The sequence below is a fragment of the Haliotis asinina genome, chromosome 7, assembly GCF_037392515.1.
Source record: "Haliotis asinina isolate JCU_RB_2024 chromosome 7, JCU_Hal_asi_v2, whole genome shotgun sequence".
Classification (NCBI taxonomy): Eukaryota; Metazoa; Mollusca; class Gastropoda; order Lepetellida; family Haliotidae; genus Haliotis; species Haliotis asinina.
Window position 1 is genome coordinate 26143613 of NC_090286.1, and position 26631 is coordinate 26170243.

At 40.0% G+C, this 26631-nt stretch overlaps 1 protein-coding gene across 1 annotated transcript; it reads left to right on the forward strand.

Annotated features, from left to right (window-relative positions):
- The first annotated feature begins 6692 nt into the window (after nucleotides 1-6692).
- Nucleotides 6693-24671, forward strand: LOC137291310 (NACHT and WD repeat domain-containing protein 2-like). The gene is made up of 7 exons (XM_067822613.1): nucleotides 6693-7110; nucleotides 15249-15337; nucleotides 16703-16822; nucleotides 17028-17240; nucleotides 17833-17977; nucleotides 18409-18980; nucleotides 19200-24671. Exons 1-7 carry the CDS (start codon nucleotides 6993-6995, stop codon nucleotides 23181-23183), a joined length of 5241 nt encoding a protein of 1746 aa, XP_067678714.1. The 5' UTR covers nucleotides 6693-6992; the 3' UTR covers nucleotides 23184-24671.
- Nucleotides 24672-26631: the final 1960 nt, after the last annotated feature.

Sequence of the window (26631 nt, forward strand, 5' to 3'; positions counted from 1 at the left end):
GTCGTGAAGAATGTAACACCCAGTCTCGTTTTACAAAATTAATCCGCCTTTAAACGGTTAAATACCTGAAGTAAACTATACTTACACTTCGGCTGTTTTCTTCTGCATTAGGTGTACATGTTTAGATCATTATTATGTACAACTTATATAGGTCACATACATGTATGACACACAAAATTGTGATCTATACATATCGCTTGGTCCCAAGAATACACTATGTCTGCACATGCATTTAACCATTTAAATGAACATTGTTACACTCAGGCGTTATTGTTAATGATTTGTGGAGGCGTTGCTTAAAATGAGAAATGATTATTTTGCAAAAAAATGCTTACTCCCTAACTGTTACTAGTTTATTAAAACTGGTTCATTTAGTGCATATTCAGGTTTCTTCAGAAATAGTTGTTGGTATATAATATCCTCAAAAAAGAAACGCATAGACGAGAAATCTGTTGCGAAGATGCTGTATTTTCAAATATGTATAACTCGTCCACAAACAGACTTTAGTGCATGCAATTTTACACCAGTTTATAAAAAACGGTCTATACAACCCGGAGCGAGATGGTGACGACGTAGCGCGACTCCGACGTCGGGTTTCCTGGCTTTCAGACCAATCTCTTTCAAGCTGTTCCGTACAGTTTGACCGGATATCCTGGAAATCCAGGCACCATGGCTGTTGTGCTCTCATTCGCGGCAGTACGATCACGCAACTGTAGTACCCGGATGAACCAATCTTGGACTGTGGAGGTAACTCGAGGTCTGTCTGTATGGGTGTGATTACACAATGCCATTTAGAAAGTGGTCAAATGCAACATATGTGATATGTGGGATTTCACTTTCTTAGTAAAGTAAAAATTCTAGTACTTTTTGGGATTGAGTCCCATGCCAGAAATATCACGTACTGAACCCAAAAAAGTACTGAAATTTGTACTTCACTAAGAAAGTGAAATCCCAAATATCACGTATGTTGTGTCTGTATGGGGACGGCCATTTGTTATGCCTGTTTGGCTGCAACGAGATTGGGGGTGGTTGTGTATACTTTACCTTTCTGGGCCCAAGGTAGGACCTGTAGGGCATCTAAACATCCATTTAATTACAAAGAGGATTTTAGATGTGTTTAATTATCATGTTTAAACTGGGAAGGAAAGATTTAAGGGTCTGAAGTTAAGTCACGCCTATAAGTCGGCGATTTTCATAATGTAATATGGTCGGATAGGTTTCGTATTTCAATTGAGAATTTGTTAAAATACTATAAATAGCTCCTCTAGAAGATTCTTCTGTGGTTGGTACTTAAGTCTCTAGATTAATTCCTTCCAGTCTGTTTTCAAATCGTCCTTGTAGACAATTTTCTTATGACATGCCCGTATAGTCCAAATATAACTCAATTTAATTTTGTCAAAATGTGTCCTATAATCAATCCAGATGTGTTACAATTAGGACTGCACGGTATAATCGGTATAATCGGTATACCGGTATGTCGCAATACAATTTACAATAAAAATAAAAATACGCTTTACAAGTTTTTTTTCTGAGAGTTTGGTAAAAAGAGCATGTTTCATGAATTTGTGTTATTATAGTTTTGGTTTAAGTCAAAATCTACAAAACTTTCATTCACTACAAATGTTTCCCTCCGTTATTCAATAACACACCAGTATACTTTATTAGTGTAATACTATAGATTGTATAGAGAATTAAAACAATTGAAAGAGAATAGAATCCCTGACTATGCAAGCTAATTTTGAAATTACTACTATCAAATTCATAACATATAGATTTAGGGGCTTATAGTGTAGAATATAGGACTGGCATGCACAATGAGTGTCACTCCCGGTCAAATGCTTAACTTCACAAAATGTCACCATACACATCGAATATCCGAATCGCACCATATGCAATACAAGTTGCCAAGGCACAGCGCTATTACAAACTGCATCGTTATAGAGTAATATGTAACTTAAGAGAAATAATACTGTAACAGTAACTCATAATAACAGTCTCTGATCTTGACTCGGTTATTTCCAGGCTTAGAGATTCAGATAGCATATGTCTAGAAAGATGTCCTGTCGTGTTTAACGGATGCAGAAATGCGTAACCAGGTAGAGATTTAATGATTGTTTCTTCATTACAGAAAATCTCAGGTCAAAGCTTATCGTTATGAACCTTTATAAATTAGTTATTATACCAGATGTTCGCGAAAACTTGCTTGATTCCCAATGGTAGCACCAGTCACAAGCTCATGAAACCGCAAGTTTTCGTTCACCTGGAGTGAGTATCCAGAAATATCACGGCAGAGGGTAGCAGAAATGGGCTTCGAACCCGGAACCACATAGTTACCCCTCCATCGAAAGTAGGAAAATGGATCTTGTCAGAAATACGTCAAATTTAACATTTTCTTCACATGTCGACAAGTAACAATTTTGAAATCATAACCAAAGCCCTGATTAGTCCTAATCAAACATATTTTTTTACCCGAAAATATATGTAAAGAGACCCTCTTGAAGAACTTGGTAATGAAGTTTTAGAGTGCCAATCCCCGAGGAATTCAACTCTACATGAATATGGTCTGACAAATACGCATTTGCGTCTTAACGTGTCTTTATTACTAAAAGCACGCTCGTAAATGAAGGCTTTCACATGTGATACTTGTTAAGGCAACGACAGGTGCTAGCGATGCGTAGGATGCCATTAGTGGTTGCCGAAGTCAAAATTGGCTCTCGGAAGGATTCAAAACATTATGAAATGTGCAGTGACCGGGGCACTTACATGTACTGGTAGTGCAGGCGATTACTGCAATTTTCACTTGAACAACAATGATGTTTACTGCTATTTTGAGAATATGGCCTTGGAAGTATGCCCGTTTACTTAGAGGCTGCGAGGTTTAAAACACGTTTGTGTACACAATGTCACCTTGGGTTGTCGGTGCATACCGTCTGTAAATATACAGTCATGACCTTTCTTCCTTGGATTGTAGTTTATGTTAATGAACCGCCTCAGCGTATGAGTGTTTGGAACGCCTGACTAGAGAGTAAGTTAGTGAGTCAGGTTTACGCCGCACCCATAAAATATTCCAGCTATGTGGCGGAGGTCTGTAATTAGTCGAGTCTGGATCAGAAATTCTAGCGATCAACACCACGAGCATCAAGCTACGCATTTGGGAACCAAAAACCAAGTCAGCGGGTCGACCAAGCGATCCCGTTAGTCGCCTCTTACCACAAGCATGGGTTACGGAAGACCAACTCTAACAAAGTGTTTTTTTCAGGACCGAACTTTTCCTTATTCATTGCTGATAAACTACCATCCGTTTAAAGTTATATTTTTATCACAAAAGCTCTTACATTCTGGCTGTAACAAAGCTATCAGTCCCATTCTGTGATTTCAGATAGATGTCAACACTCTTATATAGGTTCAAAAGGGACTTACATGTATGCATTTTCCTGTATACATTTACCTGTGCTAGCGAGCGGTACACTGTAGGGCGGTGTGTCGTTGTACAAAACAACCATGACGTTAAGACTACCTTAAGCATATGTTATAGTATGTTATTTAAGGTCACCATAGCATTGGGATCGCATTAAACAACGGCACCCTCAAAGATACAAGACCTGTCTTGTCAAAGTATCCTTACGGGACTGCAACTCGGGATTTTATGACACTTCAATCAGTTCTTGACTTGTTTGTCGCTTATCGCTGCCCTACCAGTAATTACAGGTATACATTGTCAGGTGCGTACATATGGAGGTGCAGAGTTGTCCCTCTTAGTCGTACCAGGAATGGCTTGTTCGAGTTGGTTGTTCATCTGTATTATTATAGTAGCTGTAGCGTGATAACATCACAATGTTTTTTCATGTTTTTTCTCCCATTAACCACACACTCCATGATGGTGATGAGTATGATTTTACGTCACTTTTAGCAATATTCCAGCAATAACACGTGAGTGTGAGTGAATGAGTTTAGTTTTATTTCGCACTCAGCAATATTCCAGCTATATGTAAATAATCGAGTCTGGACCAGACAAGCCAGTGATCAACAACATGAACATCGATATGCGCAGTTGGGAACCGATGACAAGTGTCAACCAAGTCAGCGAGCCTGACCACCCGATCCCGTTAGTCGCCTCTTACGACAGGCATAGCCGCATGCCTGCATGGGTTGCTGAAGGCCTATTCTACCCAGGGACTCTCATGGGCCAGCAGTATCACGAGGGGTACATCAAAAATAGGTTCACTCATCGCATCCGGGTCTTCAGCGTGACGAGCGGACGCTTTGACCACTTGGCTACACCGCTGTCCCATACACTCCATGTCACAGAAATATAAGACACTTATACACTGTCCCCATGACCTAAACGACGTTAACGGTGTACGGTAACGGCACGTGAAATCATCATTTGAAGGCAACGGCATAAAATTCCTGTTTGTTTATTTCAAACTGGGAATATAATTTTAATGAACATCCAGAAATGAGCGCAGAAATTGCTAAAAGCGACGTAAAACTAACTCACTCGCGCAAATGACTCGCTGAGTATATAACGCTACAGTGTTGCCATGTCTGTCAGATTCTAACATGAAAGACAAGTCTTCGGTTTCAAGACGAAGTTAATAAAGACACGTAGATCAATGTTTCATTAAAGTTCGGCTGGGTTTTGTGGACAACCTACAGTGAATGGCGACCGGGTTTATTAGGTCTGCATGTTGGCCAGTGACATTTAGAAGTGAGCACGCAATCCTGCTGATATTGGTTCAGATTAAAGGCTTCCTCTCTAGTCAGCACAAGGTGACTTAGCTCAGCGATACTATCTCAGCTCGCCTTTGCATGATCCGTTAATTAAACCTCGGCAATATTCCGTGCTGTTTATCTTTACAAATATTCCACGATTAAGCTTTTCTGTAAGCCCCGATCGATGTTGTAAATACAACACACGTAAAGTAAACCCGTGTTAAATTTATTGCCTAGCATACTACTAATTAAATAACAAAATAAATAAATAAAATAAAATTAAAATAAATTAAATTAATTAAATAACATTTTATATGTTTGGCAAGACAGACTAATAATACTGCCTTACTCATCGACATCAAACACGACTTTTTTTGGCTGATAGAAGGGTTATAACGGCTGTAGAAGCATTTTAGTCTCATTAAAATTTTGTTATTTACTATATTTAACAGAATATCTAGATGAAAGAGTGAGTGATTTTTGGTTTACGCCGCACTCAGCAATATTGCTTCTATATGCCGGCGGTCTGTAAATAATCGAGTCTGGACCAGACAAGCCAGTGATCAACAACATGAGCATCGATCTGCGCAATTGGGAACCGATGACATGTGTCAACCAAGTCATCAAGCCTGACCACCCGATCCCGTTAGTCGCCTCTTCCGACAAGCGTAGTCGCCTTTTATGGCAAACATGGGTTGCTGAAGGCCTATTCTGCCCTTCACGGGTCGAATATCTAGATAATACCAGAGATGTAAAGTAATCATAGTTACGACAACAACACGTCACGACGCCTCACTTTTAGCAATAGTCCAGCAATATTATGACACCAGTAATGGATTTGACACATTGTATCTAAGTGAGGATTCGAACCCAGGTCTTCAGCATGACTAGCGGACGCTTTAACCATTGGACTATCCTGACACGATTATTTACAAATCGCCGCCATATAGTTGGAATAAAGAAACAAAGAAACAACCAATAATTACATCTTCATTGACAACATTTCCACGTTAATGATTTCCGTTGATTGATTTCGTTAGGTTTGCATTTGTGGAAACATTAAGTTTACATTAGGAACAGGTCAATAAATGTTTCATATTCCCCTGTCTGCTTGCGGTCATGGTGAATCTTACACTGGCGTAATTCTTTTTACAAATTTACATCATCTAATGACGCCTATGTTTAATTTTCTTATCTTTGATAATCCTATACGGTTTCCTGTCAAGCTTTATCGTGTGATTGCTCCTTTTTTTAAAAAAAATGAACTTTCAAAGATTTACGTGAGTTTTGACAAAGCGTCTACTACTACTACTACTACTACTACTACTACTACTACTACTACTACTACTACCTCAAAGGAAAGGAAGACACTCATTTATATTTACGTCTTTTTTCATAATACCTTGATCATCATGTCTATAATTACATTGCTGAACCTGTCAAACGCTAGACACAACTGCGTAGATCGATGCTCATGATGTTGATCACTGGATTGTCTCTTGCCAATCGATTATTTACATACTGCCTACATATAGACGGGATATTGCTGAATGCGGCATTAAACAACAAACCAACAAAGAATCCACTTGCTAGGATTTGATGAATATATTTTACATTCCACACTCCAATATTCGTTTGTTGTGGAGCCGCCACCGAGTGAAGAAATCTACCTAAGACTCCGAGAAAATTGGTAACAAATTTCTCTTATTACCGATCCCTTTTGACAACTGAATCTATAAAGCTAATTCCCCGAATCAATATCGTAAGTAGCTTACTAGACGCCACAGTCCTCCCGGTGTCAAACTAGACTTTGACACATTCAGATCATGTAAACAATCCATTATCAACGTCCCGCTTTGGCAGAGTGAAAAAAACACATTTAAATATGCCAATACAATCATTAGCTACAGTCGTCATGGAACAGAAGTGAAGTTTCACACTGCGGTGTTGACAATCTGTCATAGCTGATTGAGCACAGAATAAGTCACGGTCACAGAACACCGCCCCGTCGCACACCTATCGAGGACCGATTATTGCTCATTTTCAAAGCATGAACAAAGAGCGTCCCTAGCAACCGGCCATACCCATGAGTGTCAGCGGGACCGCAACGAGCGACCGCGACCGGTAAAGCACCTGAGTTTGTTAGACGCACAGCTACCCTCTGTAGTTGACAACGAATGAGAGAGGCGAGGAGATACGGCAATGGCGGCCCCGGCTTAACATGATCATGACATCAACTTAACTTCGTTCATCGTTAGAGGGGAATAGATACTGCCATGGCCTCTGAGCTAGATTCAGAATGTGTGGACATACTCTGCGGTCGACTCGGAGACCCGGAATGTCCCCTTGTACCAACACGGGTGATTCGACTTTACCTCTGTTCCACAGGCTCCGGTGAGTCACAGTGTTAATAGTTCTAACAAATTTGTTACAATATTTGGAAAAACTTAAAATAGCTAAACATATGCATTTTTAGATTCTTTACTAACCATATAAACGGTATAACTGTTTCATTTTTATGAACATCATTATTTGTTTGTGCAAACAACATCCAAAATAGTTCGATCTAAAATTCATGTTTTACAATTGGCTCATGTTTTGACTACTGATGACATTCCATCACATTAGATCACCCGCTACATTGCTGAATCAAGTACATTGTAATATATGTGTACATGTAGATATATATCTATGTATAATGGCCCTGCCAACAATTCTAATGCACCTGCATCTTCTCCTTCATCATCCGTATCCAAATCATATATGTATAATTCAATACCTAACAGATCAATAGAGTGATAATGAACTCTCCTTATTTGAACAGTTATGCATAATTCCGTTGAATCGAATAGAAAATCACATTTTGAAAAGCCACTACAGGAACCAGTGTAACATTGTATGGTCATTAATTTATTGTTAGACTGATAATCTCATACACAAGTGCCTTTGAACGTGAGGTAAATACAACAAACAATATCGATTGTTTGTGATTACTATACTGTTACCACAGCAATGCTTTTAAATATGCATGCGCCTAGTTATATGTTAGAGGCACTTGCAAGTTAGGATATACCAAGCATTGACACTATTTCATCTTATACATTATAACTGAAGACATTACCATTAGAGATCCCTAATATTTGACCGTTGCAGTGTATACACACACACACACACACACACACACACACACACACACACACACACACACACACACACACACACACACACACACACACACACACACACACACACATATATATATATATGAATTTCTGCACTACTTTGCGGGACCCAGCCAATCAACTTTCCGCAGATGAATTGCACGAGGATCATGCATCAATTTCGTGAAAAGCACCTGCAAATATTGTACTTGTGAACAACGTGTAAGTGTACGGTTTTGCTAAGCATATGTCAATTTTCACCGAGGTTTATCATTTACTGACCTCATGCATATGACAATAATCTTTCAAACGTTACAAATCTGTTTAACAATACATCAGTTCACGTGTAAACAGTACCTTAAAACAGTATGGAATATTTTCAAAATCTAGTTAAGAACAGTTGACTGAAGTAAGTGGCTACATTTACACTAGTGAGTCTAAGCTTTTAATGGGCTCTGTACAACGGATTTGTCCTTGCTTATCAAACAAACCGGTCAGTGTCTACCTACTAGTCCTGTGTGATTAATCAGATTACAAAGCATAGAGTATTCATAATAGTACCTGAACATATGTATGTATAACCCTCTTTGAAGATTTAATTCAAGTCTTAATCCCCGGTCATGATGCCACATGCACAGGGCCACCGTTGCCTGCAGACTTTGCTGCACAAACCACTATATAGGAGACACAGCATCGTATCCTTAAGATATTTAAAAGCATAAGTTGAATAAATTATTAAGAAACGACATCTCAGCCTTAAGACCTGTAGAAGGATATGTTGAATTGACTACAGAAGAAACGACATCTTAGCCTTAAGACTTGTAGAAGGACATGTTGAATTGACTACAGAAGAAACGACATCTCAGCCTTAAGACTTGTAGAAGGATATGTTGAATTGACTACAGAAGAAACGACATCTTAGCCTTAAGACTTGTAGAAGGACATGTTGAATTGACTACAGAAGAAACGGCATCTTAGCCTTAAGACTTGTAGAAGGATATGTTGAATTGACTACAGAAGAAACGACATCTCAGCCTTAAGACTTGTAGAAGGATATGTTGAATTGACTACAGAAGAAACGGCATCTTAGCCTTAAGACTTGTAGAAGGATATGTTGAACTGACTACAGAAGAAACGACATCTTAGCCTTAAGACTTGTAGAAGGATATGTTGAATTGACTACAGAAGAAACGACATCTTAGCCTTAAGACTTGTAGAAGGACATGTTGAATTGACTACAGAAGAAACGGCATCTTAGCCTTAAGACTTGTAGAAGGATATGTTGAATTGACTACAGAAGAAACGACATCTTAGCCTTAAGACTTGTAGAAGGACATGTTGAATTGACTACAGAAGAAACGGCATCTTAGCCTTAAGACTTGTAGAAGGACATGTTGAATTGACTACAGAAGAAACGGCATCTTAGCCTTAAGACTTGTAGAAGGACATGTTGAATTGACTACAGAAGAAACGACATCTTAGCCTTAAGACTTGTAGAAGGATATGTTGAATTGACTACAGAAGAAACGACATCTTAGCCTTAAGACTTGTAGAAGGATATGTTGAATTGACTACAGAAGAAACAACATCTTAGCCTTAAGACTTTTCAAAGCATATTATGATAGGCTATGTGAGAAACAACATCTTCGCCTTGAAACTCCACAAATAATATGGTGTATAGACTTTAGAAGGCGCAGCATATTGGCCTTAAGACTTTTAAACGCATATGTTGATTAGACTTTAGACGATACAACATCTTAGCCTTAAGGCTGACAAAAGCAGACGTTGAATAGGCTATAGGACACACAACATCTTAGCCTTAAAGCTTTTAAAGACATATGTTGAATAGACTACAGAGAAACAGCGGTATCGCTAACACCACCAGGTAAGCTAAAGCTTTCACAAGGGTCACCTTAGCTTCAAGACTATAATAAGCATGTTTTAATCAAATGATAGATGATACAACCGTCGTACCGATTTGTTCAAAGCACCGGGGCCGTATACGTATTTACAATGCGATCTTAGACTTTTAAAACTATTGTAAAGATATTTCAGTGAAACCGTAGGAACTGCAATAATTGTATGTAGTGCTGAGATCGTCTTGACCCAAACATAGAGTTCACATGCACTACTCGATCATAGCCTTAAGGCTCTTGTTAGGATACGCTTATTAGACGGCAGGAGATATGGCAGTTGTCACGGTAAGACGCTTTGTCAAAGCACATGAGGAGCTAGCTTAGTCCCATAGTATCTCATAATTACGACCATGGCACTTTAGGAAATACATATACTAACTGATGTGGTACGGCTGTATAACTCGTACAAATGTGGATAACTTGGGGCATTTAGTTACAATTTAATGTCATTAATGTCATGTGTCATAAGAGTCTCGTTTATCCAATGCATTTATCTCCACTCTGTTATGAAACATACCCTGGCTTCCTTTCCAGCAACCCGTGAAGACCCGGGTTAAAATGGATCTTCAGTAACCCAGTGTGGTAAAAGGGGACTAATGGGATCGGGTGGTCAGGTTGGCTGGCTTGGTTGACACGTGTCATCCTGCCTCAGTTGTCTAGATCGATGCTCATGATGTTGATCACTGGATTGTCCAGACTTGATTAAGTACATGCCGCCGCCATATAGCTCGAATGTTGCTGAATGCGGCGTTGGGTGTGGGTTATTATTATCTTGACCGAATGATGACAAACTGCACTGTGATATGGAGGATGGATATACGCTTTGATAGCCACGTTAACAACGTCAAACGTATCATCAAAATGGTTGCTATACGTATATATTAGTAAGTTATATATCCTATGTTTTGCATGAAAATCAACGACTTCGGTTAAAACAAAAGTACTAAAGTCTATGGCTCCCAAACAGCTAGTTTGGAATAGATATTGTTCAGTGCAGCCTGAGACACATATCGACACATAGAACCCGTCTGTACCATATCACTTCAGGTCCCACAGGTTCATGTGTGTGAATATAAATTTAGTTGACTAAACCTGTAAACATAGGTCATGTGGAGTCTTCAATAAACTCGTCATGCACGGTAACTTCTCATCCGTGAAGATCCGGGTTAGAATGGGCCTTCAGTAACCCATGTTTGTCATAAGAGGTGACTTACAGAACAGGATGGTCAGGCCCACTGAATTTGTTAACACATGTCACTGTATCCCCGTTGCGTATATTGATGCTCATGATGTTGATCATTAGGTTGTCTGATCCTGGTCCGATTATTTACACCGCCGCTGTGTATGCCATTAAAAACAAACATGACCCTTCTCCCTCTCCCTCCTTAACCTTTCGTTTACCATATCATCCTATCTCAGATTTCCTTCTTTCTCTCACTAAATTTCACTCTGTCTCGGAATCTCTCTGCTTCCCTTTCCCTCCTCTCACACCGCTGTTCCTCGGCTTAATGAGACTATCGGAGTGTGAATATTACATGAGTATCTTGTTGTGGTGGGAAAATGCCTCGGCTGATACACGAAGGGAAACTAGCCACGTGTGTCTAGTCAATAGTGGCGGATGAACCGCAGCAATGAAGGAAAGGAGCCCGCGTCTTTCACTGTTGAAACTACTTGGGATTTTAAAGATATCACGATAAGAATATCAACTTTCAAAAAACATGGAACATTTCGTGTAAATACAATTTAATGCCAACAATATACGTACGTCATGTTCAGGGTTTCGCGCAATCCCAGGAACAGTGTAACCTCAGTATGTTGCTGGGTATCGCGTTTTTCCTCCCTCTTTCTCTCTCTCTCTCTCCCTCCCGCTCTCTCTCATTGTCTCTCTCTCTTTCTTCTTGTCCTCCCTCTCTTACCCTGTTTTGTTGCTCCCTCCAACTTTTTTCGATTACTCTTCCATTCCCTCTTTCGACCTCTCTCTCCTCTCTTTCAATGCATTCACAATATTTCTGTCTGTCTATCCATTCCCTCTTAGATTATTCTCGTCTTAAATCTGTCCTTCATTCAGTCTCTACCAAAATACCTCACGTTATGAAAGTCTCTCCGAATGACCTCTCTCTTTCAGGTACCTCTCTCTCATAACTGCCCCTCCTACCCCCACAGTCTCATTCACCGCCCATCATCCTGTCGCTGTCATATCCCTCACTGACTGACGCCACCCTACCCCACCCCGCTGTCTAAATCAGAATGTTATAGACATTTCAGTACACGCCTTCATTCATACGACGGTGCCAGTCATGAAACTCTTGTCGCTTTAATATTCACTGCAATCATTCACGTCCCAATAATATATCTATCAACAAAACTTAAACACCTAACCACTAAAAGTCAATAACGTCCGCAATACCGGTCTCTATTGACACATATTTCAACGCCACAGAGATACTAGGTGTCTTTATGGCCTATGCATGACATACAATGAGTTGTATATTTCATGTAGATTTCTCGTATGTGTCCCTGCATGTCTACGGGTATCGGCGCGAATTCATTTATACAGTGGGTATCATAATACGTTCCAGGCTTTGAGAAAGCTACATTAGCGTGTTGCCAAAACATATTGGTAGCTTTACACACCCTCAGCAGTGCCTGGCTTTAAGGATTGTGTATTGTGTACATACAATGCCCCCGAGGGAGATTGTCACTAGGAGAAACGTCCTATTATTTCACTATTGCCACCACCAACTAAGTTATCGATTGCTTGATACTGAATCGTGTATACAGAAAGTATAGTTTTTAAATAGACACTTTCATTGCGCTCAGTGCAAGTTTCAATCGAGACCAGCACATTGCTTTCAAAAACTTTGATCATCGATACACTCTAATAATGCACATTGTAAAAGGAGATTTAAAGCCACATGTTAACGCCGAACTGAATGAAGTAGTTTGAGATAGAAGAGAGTTAGAGAATGGATATGAATGTGGCCGGAAAGATTGTGTAGGGATTTATTACCCCCAATAATAGAAATGGTTCTGGTAATGTTAACGGGTAATTATAGTCGTCTGTTGAAACTGACCGTTCTCACATGTGGATGTGTGCGTGTGTATGTGCGTGTGCGCCCACACGATGCAACATGAATCAAATACATGTTTCATTACACCCTGAAAGAAAGGTATTTATAATTCCAAAGTCATGAACAGTTTAGTGATCGGATTAGGGCAATTATGGGATTATACCTTATAGGTATATCGATTGCATATGAAATGCCACAATGGCTTATGATAGATTGATGTTGAATGAAGTACTCTAACAACTGAAGTAGAAAAAGATCGTTATTTTGTTGAATTATCGGACCTATTTAGAATTAGCCGCTCAGGTGTTATATCGAATTTAGCCATGGCTGAGTTAACATGCTTTATACGTTAACAGACTGGCTGTGAGGGAAAGTATATGTACCCTGAATACAGTCCCTTCTGGTGTCAAACACTAACGACGGGCGCTGTGGGACAGGTCATTGTATCTCTTCAACGTCATGGCGGGAAGATCGAACCCAGGTCTTCGGCGTGACGAGCGAACACTTTAACCACCAAGCTCCCTAAAGAGGAAAAAATAGCTCAATCACAATACCAACAATCACAATGAGGTTGCCACTCAATGTCGACATTTGGTAGTATTTGTATCAAGATTAATTTCGAAGTTACAAAACAGCAATATTACCGTTGTCCTTTGTTTGGATATCGTTAGATTTAGATGCAAACATTCTTGAAAGCAACAGAAGATCAAGTAATGATTGAGCGGTCTCGAATCATGTTAGACTCGTCTCACAAAAATGCTCATAGATTCTACTCCTGTGTTTGACCTCCCAACAGTGCAGAACATTTGATTGATTGTTTGATCTATGTTTTGTTTAACATGCTCTTAAAACGTTGACTCACATTGATCACGTTGAAGTGTCAGCTTAACGCTTAACTACTGGATCGAACATTCTTGGTACACATGTCTCATCTGTGCATGGTGTCCTTACAACTGAAAGGCGAACGCAGGAATTGCACCGAGTAAACAAACTGTACCATACAATGCAAAGTTGTAAGCCGCGTTTAGGATGATTTCAGTAATATCCCCGAGGAACACAAAAATGAGTTTCAGACATATATTGCAACTGTATGGAGAAACGAAAACAGGTCTTTTACGTGAGGAGGGACTGCTTCAACCACTAGACACGTCTGTCTTCTGGAAAAAGACGACGAGGTGCATACAGATACAGTTCGTCCAGCTTTACTTGATCAAGTGAATGCTAATGCATCGCGTGACCGTGTCACAACTGTATGGGTCCATCATTTTGTGAAGGGGTGCAGCTTTGTCATTCGAGTGTCAACAGCCGACACAAGGTTGCCGTTTAACATCTGAGTATCGAGAAATCGTCAGCAATGACCTAATTTTCATTAAAAAACCCCCAAGCTACAGATGGTTTAATGTTTTCGACGCAACGCAACAGTATAGCATCCCCCTCCCCTATTTTAATCAAATTAACTCGACCTGTCGTGTGCGCCATTTGACCTCACGGGCCATGCATATGTAGAGTGGCTCGGGTCAGGCTGAACAAGCTGTAAATTGTTTCACCCAAAGGAAGTTGTTGATATACTGGGGAAACATAGACGGACAAACCACTTTTCCTGTGTGTATTTTCAGATTTCCTCCAACAGTGCTATTCAAAGCTGATGATGAAAACTGTAAAACATTAAAGGAACACTTGAATTTCCCTCTGTTCCTTTGTTTGTTTCTCTCAGCATATATATATTTTCAATGCAGTGTCACATTTTGTGTTCCCATTGATTAGAGAAGATCCGCACAGTTTGACATAGGTAGCATTGCATATAGGAAGTAAGGTAATCTAGTATGGAACAATACGTTACTGAGGACGTTAAGTACATTATTGAATATTTTAGCAAATGAATTCGATTGGTTGCATTTTAGACAACATCATTTATCAAATGGAAATGTCCAAAGTTTAATGATCGGAATGTTTGCTCACAGCAGGGTATTTTATTGAAATATTATGTACATTTCAGATGGTACAAATATACCAAGGCCCATATCCCGCACCTAATTAATCACACACATCTTTACTTCTGTCCCCAATCTAATTTCCTTCTAAACATGCATAGTTTGATGATAATTATATGATTTAGTTAATGTCGTTGATGTAACAAGTTTTTAGTTTTTTCAAACAAATGCACTTTTTGATGTAATTATAAGTAAAAGTGTATCATCAAAGGGCATTTTAATATACTTACTATGTCTTTATAGCATTGTTTTGACTAACACAAATTACGCAAAATTCTACCGACCTATCCCTCTTTTTTTTTTTAAAAACAAATTAAAAAATAAAAATTATGAGAAAAATGATATTGTTCCGGTCTTAAGTACCCTAGATTTAAATTTGTGTATCTCTTCTAGATTCCCAGACCGAGCGCAATGCATTAGTGGAGACAGTCTACCCAAAAATTCGAGAGTATTGCAGGAACCAATATGGAGTGGAATTCCAGGTAAGTCAAGTAGGGTTCGTCACGTGTGGTGTCCCCACTTCAGAATTTCTGACATTCACACAGACAATCGTGACCACCCGAAGATAAGTCCCGTGTTGAGGCAGATCGATAAGAGCGGTTCACGTTGTATCCCCGTCCCGACCAGGAGATTAGTTTTAGTGTCCTACACTCCTTGGCTTCTCCAAAATTGAACCATTGTGTATCGGGAGTATGCTTGGCGTACCATCTGAGGTACTCAGAAATAAAACCGTTGCATATCGACATCATGTTTGATGTACAATCTGAGGTACTCCGGTACTCCAAGAATGGAATACTATCTGTGGTACTACGAGAGTAAACTGTTACATGTCGAAATCTTGCAGTACTCTCTCAGGCACTCCGAGATTAAACCGTTACATATCGAGATCGTGCATGGTGTACTATCTGAGGTACTCCGAGATTAGACGGTTACGTATCGAGATCACGCATGGTGTTCTATCTGAGGTTCTCTGAGATTGAACCTTTACGTAACGAGGTCATGCTGTACTGTCATGGGTACTCGACGATGAAATCGAAGGTGTCTAGATCATGTTGTACGATCTTGTGAGCTCCGAGAGTAAACCGTTACACTTTGAAATCTTGCAGTAATATCTAAGGTAGTCTCATATTAAACAGTTACGTATCGATCATGAATGATGTTGTATTTGAGGTATTCAGAGAGTAAATGGTTACGTGTTTAGGTCATGCATGATGTTCTATCTGAGGTACTCTGAGATTAAACCGTAACATATCGACATCATGTGTGGTGTACTATCTTATGCACTGAACCGTTACGTGTCGATAACACGATGTGTTATCAAAGGCACCCCGAGATTAAGCCTTTATGTGTCGAGATCATGTTGTATCATCTGAGGCACTGCGAGACTGAACCGTTACGTGTCGAACTCATACATTCGTTATCCTCAAATCGTCTCCAAATATTTGGTTTCAATAGTAACAATTCAAAACAGCTGGTACCCATAAATCGTTTTTATCATTCATTTTACGGATCCTTAGATGAAGAAGATGCCTCATTATCTCACTTTTTAACAACAGAATCAGAGCATCGTGTTGGCATTTGTCTATAAGTGGTGCATATTCTAGTGGTTGTGAATGTTATGGCTTTGAATCCACGACCATTGTGTCAGCAGAAGAATGTGTTTCGTTCCCAGGGTATATTTACAGATTGACACTTTACATAAATGCCTGGAGATAATTGAGTCGTTAAAATACTCTTTTTTAATCCTATATTTGAAGTGTCTAATTACGCCGTTATATAGACATCCAGCAACACTTTTTTTCATGAATAAACTAATTATCACATAATTCAAACTTGTTTCTTATCAGGTGGTTGACCTGGAATGGGGTTTGCGACCTGACACAGACAATGTGACTCCAGTGTCGGCGGAATTCCGTCAAGGGGAGATAACCCGATGCCAGAAGCTTTCTGCTGGGCCGAGTTTCCTGGTATGTACGTTCAGTATCATTTCAATCGTATAATTCTTGTGCTTTCACTATTCTCATGATGATTTCAATTATTCTGTGTCTATGCTGATGTAACTTTTGACGAATTACGTCTCTGACAATCTTTTCATTGAAATATTTATTGCATATTTCAGTAATTCGGCAATGTTCCTTTAGACGTATGTTTCTATTTATTAACCCGTTTCAGGCATTTGTTGGACAAAGGTATGGCGCCTGTCCATTACACGCAACGATTCCGGCTTCTGAATACGAAACAATCCGAATCGCTCTTCAGAACCACCGGAGTCGTGAGACTCGGAGCGCCCCCTTGCTTGACGATTGGTACATCAGGGACGATAATCATATTCCACCCGTCTACGTGCTGAAACCCGCGTCTGAGGTCATAGACGATATCACAAGTGTGAGTGGTTGCTGTATACATGGGGTATTCAGTCAGCTGGCAAAGCGTTGGGTTGTAACACAGGGTCCTAATGAACTGTTTGCTGCACGCCCGATTATGTATGGGTTTTATATTGGTGCTGTCGAAGTTGGGTACAACAAATGTATGGGGTGTTTTACTGGGGTTTACGAAAGGTGGGTACAAGATACGTCGTCCGTTATTGGTGTCCTCAGGTCTGATACTGAAAAATTGATGCTAAGGTTTTGAGTTAATGGCAAAGCACTAAGACGATCGTAACTCTCTACCTCTTCCGCAGACTTACGATAGTCGTAGCTCTACGATAGCATTTTGATCGCTGTCAGAGCAACTTTAAGGCTACGACAGTCGTACGTCTATGTTAAGGTATGGGAGTGACGATCACCTAAGCGCTATGGTGGCTTTGCACAACGGCATCCTGGCCTTCTGTGAAAATGAAAAATGAATTGTTCATCTCTTTTGATGAAGATCATTTCTACCATGTTTTACTTATTTCTCAATACTATTTAAAGAATTTTGTGGTTTGTGGACAAAACAAAGAGAAATGTAACTATAAGGTTCACACCTTGCCCTACAGGATGACGAGAACAAACGATCGGCCGCCGAGAGCTTGAAGATTGAGAACGAGGCCACGATACGACGTCTGTTGCAGAAGGGAGCAGAATTCTGTTATAGCGAAGGCTCAATAGACAGTGACACTAAAACGAAATACTTCATGTCAGGTGAGTTTATATGAAATGGTGTACTTGTCAGAAGCACGTTCTTAATGCATGTTATCAAAAGAACGGGGCGTGTATATACACCAAAAGACGCACTTTATCTCACTGCGTGTCCCATGGTTTCAACAGAAGAGTCGTTAAGAAATTCTCTGTGTTAGGTATTTAAATACATCATAATGTTTTGATCACAGGTTAGAGAGTGAGTTCTGCATGCCTTCAGTTAGACTTGCTTGAACTACAAACAAGACTGGCTTAAACAAATATTACTCTGTCATAATGAAAATAAATATAATATTTTTAAATAGCTTATTATGTTTCTTTGCTATTTTTGTTTTGTACTTTTGATATTATAGTATACTGATCCAAAGTGGGACACTATATGAAGAACTGAAACAAATAAATAAATCAGTTGTTCGTTCATCCATTTCTTCCAGAACAAGAAATTGAGATGACAATGGGCATCTGCGACAGCGGCAATCCCCAACAGCAGTGTCTCCTTGTCCTCAGGGACATCATCGACCTAAAAAATTACATTGGTGACGAGCGCACTCCATTTTTTACCGACATCATCTACAACGACAAAACTGACAAGCTGGAACTTGATGCAGAAGCTTACCTGAAACTACAGCAAGTAAAGAAGCGAGCAAAGAATCTAGTATCTCCAAACAACGCAGTTTGTTTTGATGTCTTGTGGCGGTATGACGATGTCATCAACTCCAAGCTTCATAGGAAGTATCTCGATGAGCTATGTACCCATGTTCATGATCGGCTAGTTCAGCTCATTGACGAGACTGTTCCTAGAAGAAGGATGGACTTTCCAGAACTATGTCATGAACCGCTGCTCCACCTCGAACGATGCAAGCAGCTCGGAGCTCGCTTCTATGGTAGACAGGATACTCTGTCTCAGGTCAAGGCATACCTTGTACAGCAATCCTCATTGCCTCTGATCATATATGGGGAATCTGGAAGTGGTAAAACTAAACTACTGTCCAGGATTGCGCAAGAGGTAATCATTGACAATCCTTTTCAAATGCTTTCGAACCTCAAACAAATGCTTACCTTGAAATACGATTCTTAATGACCATTTATTGTTATCTATAAATATTCAAATGTCCAAATGAACAAGAATTCTCCACATATGCATCTGTCAACAATCAAAGGTTGTAAGTTGTTTGCCTTTGAACAAACCAATAGTTGTATCAATGACAAAGTATTTCTTTTTCAGATTCCCAAAATATATGGAGATGGTGGAATCTTGATCATTCGGTATGTAGGCTTCACCCAGGAGAGCTCAGATCTTCGGCAAATACTTTCCAGCATCTGTTCACAAGTGTGTGCCATCGTTAACAGAGACCAGACATCAGACCCAAAGGATCTTGCTGTCTACTTCCAGCACCTCCTTAACTCTGTCCCAAACTATTTGTCAGTTGTGATACTCCTGGATGGACTGGAACAAATTTTGCCCGACCATAATGCATACCTTATGTCATGGATTCCTTCATCGTTGCCCGTTAATGTCAAAATGATAATTACATGTCAGCCAAACTCCAACAAAGTCCTTGAAACATTGAGAAGTGACATTGTTCAAGACGACAGTGCATTCATGCAGCTTGATAACCTTAGTGGCAATGAGTGTGAGGGATTAATGAATGAAATCATGGCAGCAGCTGGAAGGACATTAACACAGGAACAATTCGAAGTCTACCAGGAGTCTTTTACAAAATGTTCACTGCCAATGTATATTCATCTACTGGCTGAAGAAGGGAAGACTCTTCATAGCTTCCTCGGGACAGATCCTATTTCCAAGACTTCAGGAATCTTGGATGCAATTAACATGTTTTTAAGCAAACTTGAAGAACGTCATGGTGAAGTTTTTGTTTCCAGGTGCATGGCTTTTATGGCTGCCTCTGAGACAGGTCTAAGTGACTGTGAAATGGAGGATCTCCTTTCCTTAGATGAGGATGCCCTGAACAGTATCTACGTTGGCTACCACCCCGCAATACGTCGGATACCTCCTCAGAGGTGGCTGGAACTGAAACGGAATCTGGAACAGTTTCTGACATACAGAAATACAGAAGAAGCAACTATTTACAGCTGGAGCCATGATCTGTTCCTCCAGGTTTGTCAAGCAAGATATTTATGTGAAGAATCTGTCAAAAGAAAAACACATTCAGTCCTTGCAGATTACTACCTTGGAACATGGGCTGATACTCCAAAACCAGTGCCAAAAGATGACACGAAAAATGACGTTATTCTTCTGTCGTGCGGTGACAAATCTGACAGAAGAGTTCCGACACAACCTTTGACATTCACAAGCAACGGAAGAGGTGTGAAATTTAACAAAAGAAAGTATGACAAGGTTCCTCGCCATCTTGATTTATCAGGAAGAGCTGATGAGTTCAAAACGCTGGTTCTCTTCAACTATGAATGGTTATACAACAAGATTAAAGCTCTGTCGTTGCAGCATATAATGAGAGACTTTTCTCTGAGTCCTGCGTCAGAAGCTTCGCTTGTTGAAGGAGCATTGCGGGTGGCTGAGCCAACACTTAATCGAGACATCAACAATCTACCTGCAGAAATCACTGGCCGCCTTCTGCCATATTACACAACACATGCAGATATTCGAGAGCTTGTCAAACAGTGCGATACAACTGGTCTCGATCATTGTGCCCTCATACCCAATTTTCCATACTTGCAAGTTCCTGGTAGCTCACTTCAATTTACAATGGAGTGCCCTGTGTCCAGTGAGTATTTCGGGTTTACAAATGATGACAGATTCCTGTTCACAAAGGAGAAGGATAGTTCATACATCTATATGTTTGATCTTTTGAATGGGGAACTGAAAAATAGAGTCTTTACTTCAAATGGAGACTTTTTGGTCACACCAGACGGAAAATGTTTCGTCATCGTCGATCATGCCACAGAAAAGGCAATCAAGTTTCATGAAGCAGATAGTGGATCATTCCTTGGACAGATAATTATTCTGAATCATATTGAGATGAAACCCACTGAAACATACAAGAAAGGGCCAATGTGCATCACGAATAACAGACTCTGTGCCATAGTGACAACCGATACAAGCTTTCTGTGTATAGCGGACGTACCATCCTGCAAACTATTGCAAATTGTAGCTTTGGATGGGAAATCTACTATATGCGAAATTTCTCCAGACGGAAAATATGTGTTCTGCAGTTCAAACGAATACCTGCTATCCTACGACCTGGACTCACTTGATCTTCTCTGTACTTTGTCAGTTGGCTATAAGCCCAGTTCATTCACATTTAGCCATGATGGATGCAGGGCTTTCTTATCAAATTCTATAGAATCAAAATTGTATACGCTGCATATCAGCTATGGTGTGGTGGATATGAGCTATAAAGGACTCCTAGATGAAGTTCTGCAAGATGATACTATTCTTGATCTCAAGGTATCCCCTGATGATGAGTTTGTCCTTATTCGTGGGGACAGGATTCTGGTCGTCCACGATCGAGCTACAGAGAGTGTGTGTGCAAAGCTGGAGAGACCCAGTGACATCCCAGAAGAGTTCAGGCTACCAAAGAGTCACTACGTTGAACTCAATTTCACGAAAGCTGAATTCTCTAGCGACAGCAAATATGTCATTGGCGCCATATTCCGGAATGTGTATGTGTGGCAAATTGAAACACAGACTGTTGTAACCAGCCTTCAAGCCCCTATCGGAATTATCACATCTCTTCTGGTTACCAGAAACAGGAACCAGGTAGTCACACAGCTCCAAGGACACAAGACAATACAGGTGTGGAACATAGAGGAAGCTGTTAACAAGGTAGATATGCTTGACAAAGTCACTGGTCCCATTCAACAGGTCCTGTTGACGAAGGATGGTTCTGTAGCAATAGTTCAGTGTGAGGATAGTGATGCCATAGGTATGATAGACATGAAGACTGGGACAATGCTTGATCTCCTTACCCATGACTCAGATGTCAAGGATATGGCAATCACACCGGCTGGGGATTATCTCTTGCTTACTGTTGTCCCCAAAATGAGTGAAACCTCAACGCGGATTTGGAACATGACTGAGAGAAGAGTTATAAAGGAATTTGGTAATGCTCCTGGATACTGCGTTTGTCTCAATGAGAAAAACATCATCATCTACGTTGGACAGAAAGAAATTACTTTCCGAGCGCCATACTACATTACAGTAATGCAGTTTGCAGCGGGAGCATTTGTGGAAGAAGAGCATGCACAAGCTTTGAAATTTGTTCTCAAAAAGCCCTTTGTAACAAGAAGCGATCGCTACCTGGTTGTCCTAACTGCAAAGGACTATCTTGAAAACTCGGGTGTATACGATACACCAACCTTATGCATCTTTGACTTGAACAAGGACATGAGATTGGCATGCTACACGCTTGAGAGTCTAGGACTGGTGGACAATGAGGACGACATCATTGACCTCAGGCCATGCCCTTGCATGGAGAACTGGATTGCAGTCATCTACTCCACCAACAATGCACCTAAAGTCTGTCATTATGGTATTGAGAATGGGTATGAGAACAACCAATCCCAGTATGGGTTCCTCCTCTTTGAAGTGGGAAATGGATGGGTTATCAGAAAGATCGAGCCCTTTCTAGACTCAGCAGTTGATATCCAAGATGTTGTGTTTGCAAACGATTTCACTTTCTGCTTGGACAAAGAATCACGCATATTTGACCTGATGAGTGGCGATTACACTAGCCAGATTCTAAACCCCCCTTCCGTGCCTAAAGCCCTATTATTAGATGGCTATGTAGTAGTATATTTTGAAGGGTCGATGATATACGCAATACGTATTTGTGACAGTCAAGTCATTGCCAAGTGTGAAGTCCATGCTACAATTTGCTCCTTGACACTATGCAAGGACGACAGAACATTGATCGTTGGCTGTACAGATGGAACAGTTGTCTCATACGTCCTCATAGATCCAGCCATGGAAAACCCTCAGCTTGTTCTAGCTAGAATAAACAGCAGGCAGCTGCCCAAATCTGCAACACCAGCTGTGGATGGAAAAGCGTCAAGATCCTGGGATAAAATCGACCAGTTCAGCTTCCGCAGCTACTCACGTCCACCTTCTGTGGTGAGTTTAGGCCCGAAGGAAAAGGAACTCCTGAAGCGAGTCCAACATGTGCCAAGGGAACGACCCAAATCGGACATTCAGATGCGTTCAAAATCTGCTGCTTGTTCTGTGATGTGACGTTTGTCATCATAATATGTGGAAGCTGAAAAGATTACTGAGTGAATGTTCGGAAAAGTGCTTGTTGCTATCACTGAAGTGGCGAACGGCTACACCTAACTTTGCGTTGGACATTCTTCATACATTAACCTTCCACGCTTTCATAGTACTGAAATACTGTTCAAAAACTTAGGACAATCCATAATCTGTTGAGTGTTGTGCAAGAAATGTTGAACAATTCTGGACACTAATTATGGGATGTTATAAAAGTTACTACTTCTTTGGATAGCAAAAGGATATGTGTAGTGTCATGATTGGCGGCCCATTTAGGTAAAACGCGTTGAATACAGCATATCAAACAGAGCCACATACTCAAGGAAACATACCGGAAAATTCAAGTGTTTCTTTAATATTTTTCAGTTTTCTTCCGTTTTTAATAGCACTGTGGGAGCAATTCTGAGAATAAATAAAGGAACACTGCCGTGAAGTGGTGTTCCCTTATTTGGTCGTTATAGTATTATAGCTTGAATGTATTGTGAAACAAAAGTTAACTGTTTTAACATTAAGTTGAACAGTCTTGTTCTACAACAATGTAAATAGCTGTACATGACATTTCTGGATAAAATGACACACCCTATGCAATATCATATATGCAATAGCCTGTCGCAATAAGTGCACCCCAGCTTTATACTGCGTTATCATGTGTAAGTGCCTTTAGTATAAGTAGAATGAGGTCAGTTTAGAAGTTCATTCGTTTATATTATCCGCAGATAGGGTTTGATGAATGCACACGTGCCAACTTGTACAGAACGGTCTTAGCGTTTAGCTGCCTCTAGCTCCTAGTAATGGTTATTGACTTTCAACATTTGGAAGGGTTTGTACAAGTGCATGCACGATAATGTTAAGAACCGTTTCAAGAACATGATACAACAAGAATATTTTATGTATACAGTCATCATTCATACGAATGAGTACTACTCATGATGTGGTGAGTATCATATGTTTCCAAATGACGTGAAACACGCGTCTAGTCTGTTTGATGTATTCTCATGTATTTTAAAGCAAACTGTAAATATGTACATTATGTTTGTGTCAAGCTGTAAATACTATACATCAAAGAAGTAGAAATACCATCTCCACCAGTCAGTGATGACTGAAGGATTTATGTAATGTAAGGCGACAAGAAACGAATACGTCTACGCCTACATGGGTTGTCTCCCTTTGTATTCAGAAAACGTTGCCATCTTGATGTCAAGGACACCTGAACTGAGATTTGTGATAAGGACAAATTGTCTTCTACCAAGGACGATGTCTCATGCTGAGATACGGGTTAAGAGAACTGATATAGAAACATAATACTAATAACTTATTTGGTGTGATTTGTTATTGACATCGTTCTGTGATACATCTATAGTGCTTTCAGTCATTGATTACTTGACGCTATACAGTTCTCTTTATGCCTATGTTGTTAAAAACTGATACCTTATGGGAAATAAATTCTATCTAGAACATCTGGATTCCGGTTGTTACTGAAAACAGTGAGTTTGGTTTTACTTACTTAATTTAGCAATATGCTAGTAATATCACGACGGAGGACACCAGAAATAGACTTTACACATTGTACCCATGCGGTGAATCTAACCCGGGTCTTCCGGAGGCCTTAACCACTACGCTACTCCACCGCCCCGATTGGAAATATAACAAAACTGTTCGAAACTGTTTGTTGCATTTAGCAAATTTCAGTCTTTATTCCACACAACGCGAATACATCTAGGCAAGGACAACTTCTTTATTACTTACAAAATATACAGCAATGGGTAACAACTTCTTGTTAATTAATTTATCGAAGGCTCAATCTGGATTCGTACGCCCCCGACATCCTGCTGTGGACAAGGGCAGATAACTCCATTTGAAAGATAAGAGTATTAGAGACTACTGTGGAGATCGCTAAATGCTATGCCCAGAAATTGTAATGTATACTCGGCAAAACTGAAACCTTGACACAGACAAATTTCGATATTTTGTAGAAGTATGTTAAACATTAATAAGCAGTGTGAATGCTTTGATTTCGTGAAATTGTAAGTTCGTGTGCAAACCTTTACTTTGTAGCTTATAAAGATGACAAGGACTAAATGTACGGGGCCATTCAGTGCGTGTTTGCTTAAAACGAACTCACACATTGGATGTGAACTGGAAAAACAAACCAAACTTTTCGTTTTAAAGTTTGTTTGAAAATGCCACGCATTTCAAATCAAGAACGTCACCGTGCAATAGGCTTGATGGTGGTCAGTCTCTAGTCGCTGTCGCAAGGCTCACGACAGTTTTTAACTCAAGGATGAGAGTGCATTAAACAGGTTGCCGAACGTGTGACGTCACTCCGGGAAGATCAAGCAACATGATTAAGTCATCTTCGGAAAAGATTGTTACTGCATTTTAATGTTTGTTTAAAAATGCCACGCCTTTGAAATCAAGAACGTCAGCATGCATTAGGCGTGATGTTGGTCAGTGTCTAGTCGCTGTTGCAAGAGTCTTTAATTGAGAGTGCATTAAACCGGAACTGCTGCCGAACTCCCGAGACGTCACGTGTGGCGTTACTCAGGGAAGATCAAGCAACAAAATTAAGGCATCATCGGGGGAGATTTGCTACTGCAACTTCAACATGTAGGAAGGTGTTTTGTGGCAGGATAACTGAACACACTGTTAGAAATATCTTGCATGCGACTGGACTTCGGAATACCCCATAAAGGCGACATCGTAATGGCATGAAATTCGCTTTGCGTTATTCTCCTCTTGTTGTCTTTCTCCCCTAAAACGTTGCCCAGCACAGGGATGCATAGTGTGGCATTGAAAACAGTACAACCGTGGTGAAATTTAAAATAGAATAATTAATGCAAAGCGTTTGATCATATGTAATCTTGGCCTTAGCTGACCTTCAGCCACCCTATTATGGAGCCTGAAAGATATTTAGCAAATATTACAAGCAGAAAATACAATCATATGTTTAAGGCTTACAGATAAGCTTTACAGATATAACCTTTAATACTGGTTGTACAGTCATTGGCTAAACATGTAAGATTTGTCCTATTTGCATGTCGGATATCAAGACGAATGTCACCTGTTCATATGTGATCCGCAGAGAGATTTACGGAAAGAGTATGTTCCACACCCAGAAGAAATTTATCATCAGAACACGAATCTGCATGTTAAGTAAGCCATGTGTCCAACACTTTTATTGGTTTATTGATTTTCGGCTGGTAACTAATTACACAATATCACGGTACTCTTCTCTGTATGCATTGCCAATACTTAAACCGTCAGTGAGAGAGTTTCCTTTTAAAGACGTATTTTTGTCATATCACAGATTGTCCGTTTGATGTACATAGGATGCCAGAAGTGGTGCGCGTTCCTAATGTTATTGTGATACTCGAAGTATACGAACCAGGGGCCTAAAAGGACATTTTACTGTCTT

What these genes read in the sequence shown, in the direction of transcription:
- LOC137291310 (XM_067822613.1), top strand. Translation starts at nt 6,993, where the DNA reads ATGGCCTCTGAGCTAGATTCAGAATGTGTGGACATACTCTGCGGTCGA. An exon ending in AATATGGAGTGGAATTCCAG is followed by an intron (nt 15,338 to 16,702) that starts GTAAGTCAAGTA and finishes GTTTCTTATCAG; the next exon opens with GTGGTTGACCTGGAATGGGG. An exon ending in CTGCTGGGCCGAGTTTCCTG is followed by an intron (nt 16,823 to 17,027) that starts GTATGTACGTTC and finishes AACCCGTTTCAG; the next exon opens with GCATTTGTTGGACAAAGGTA.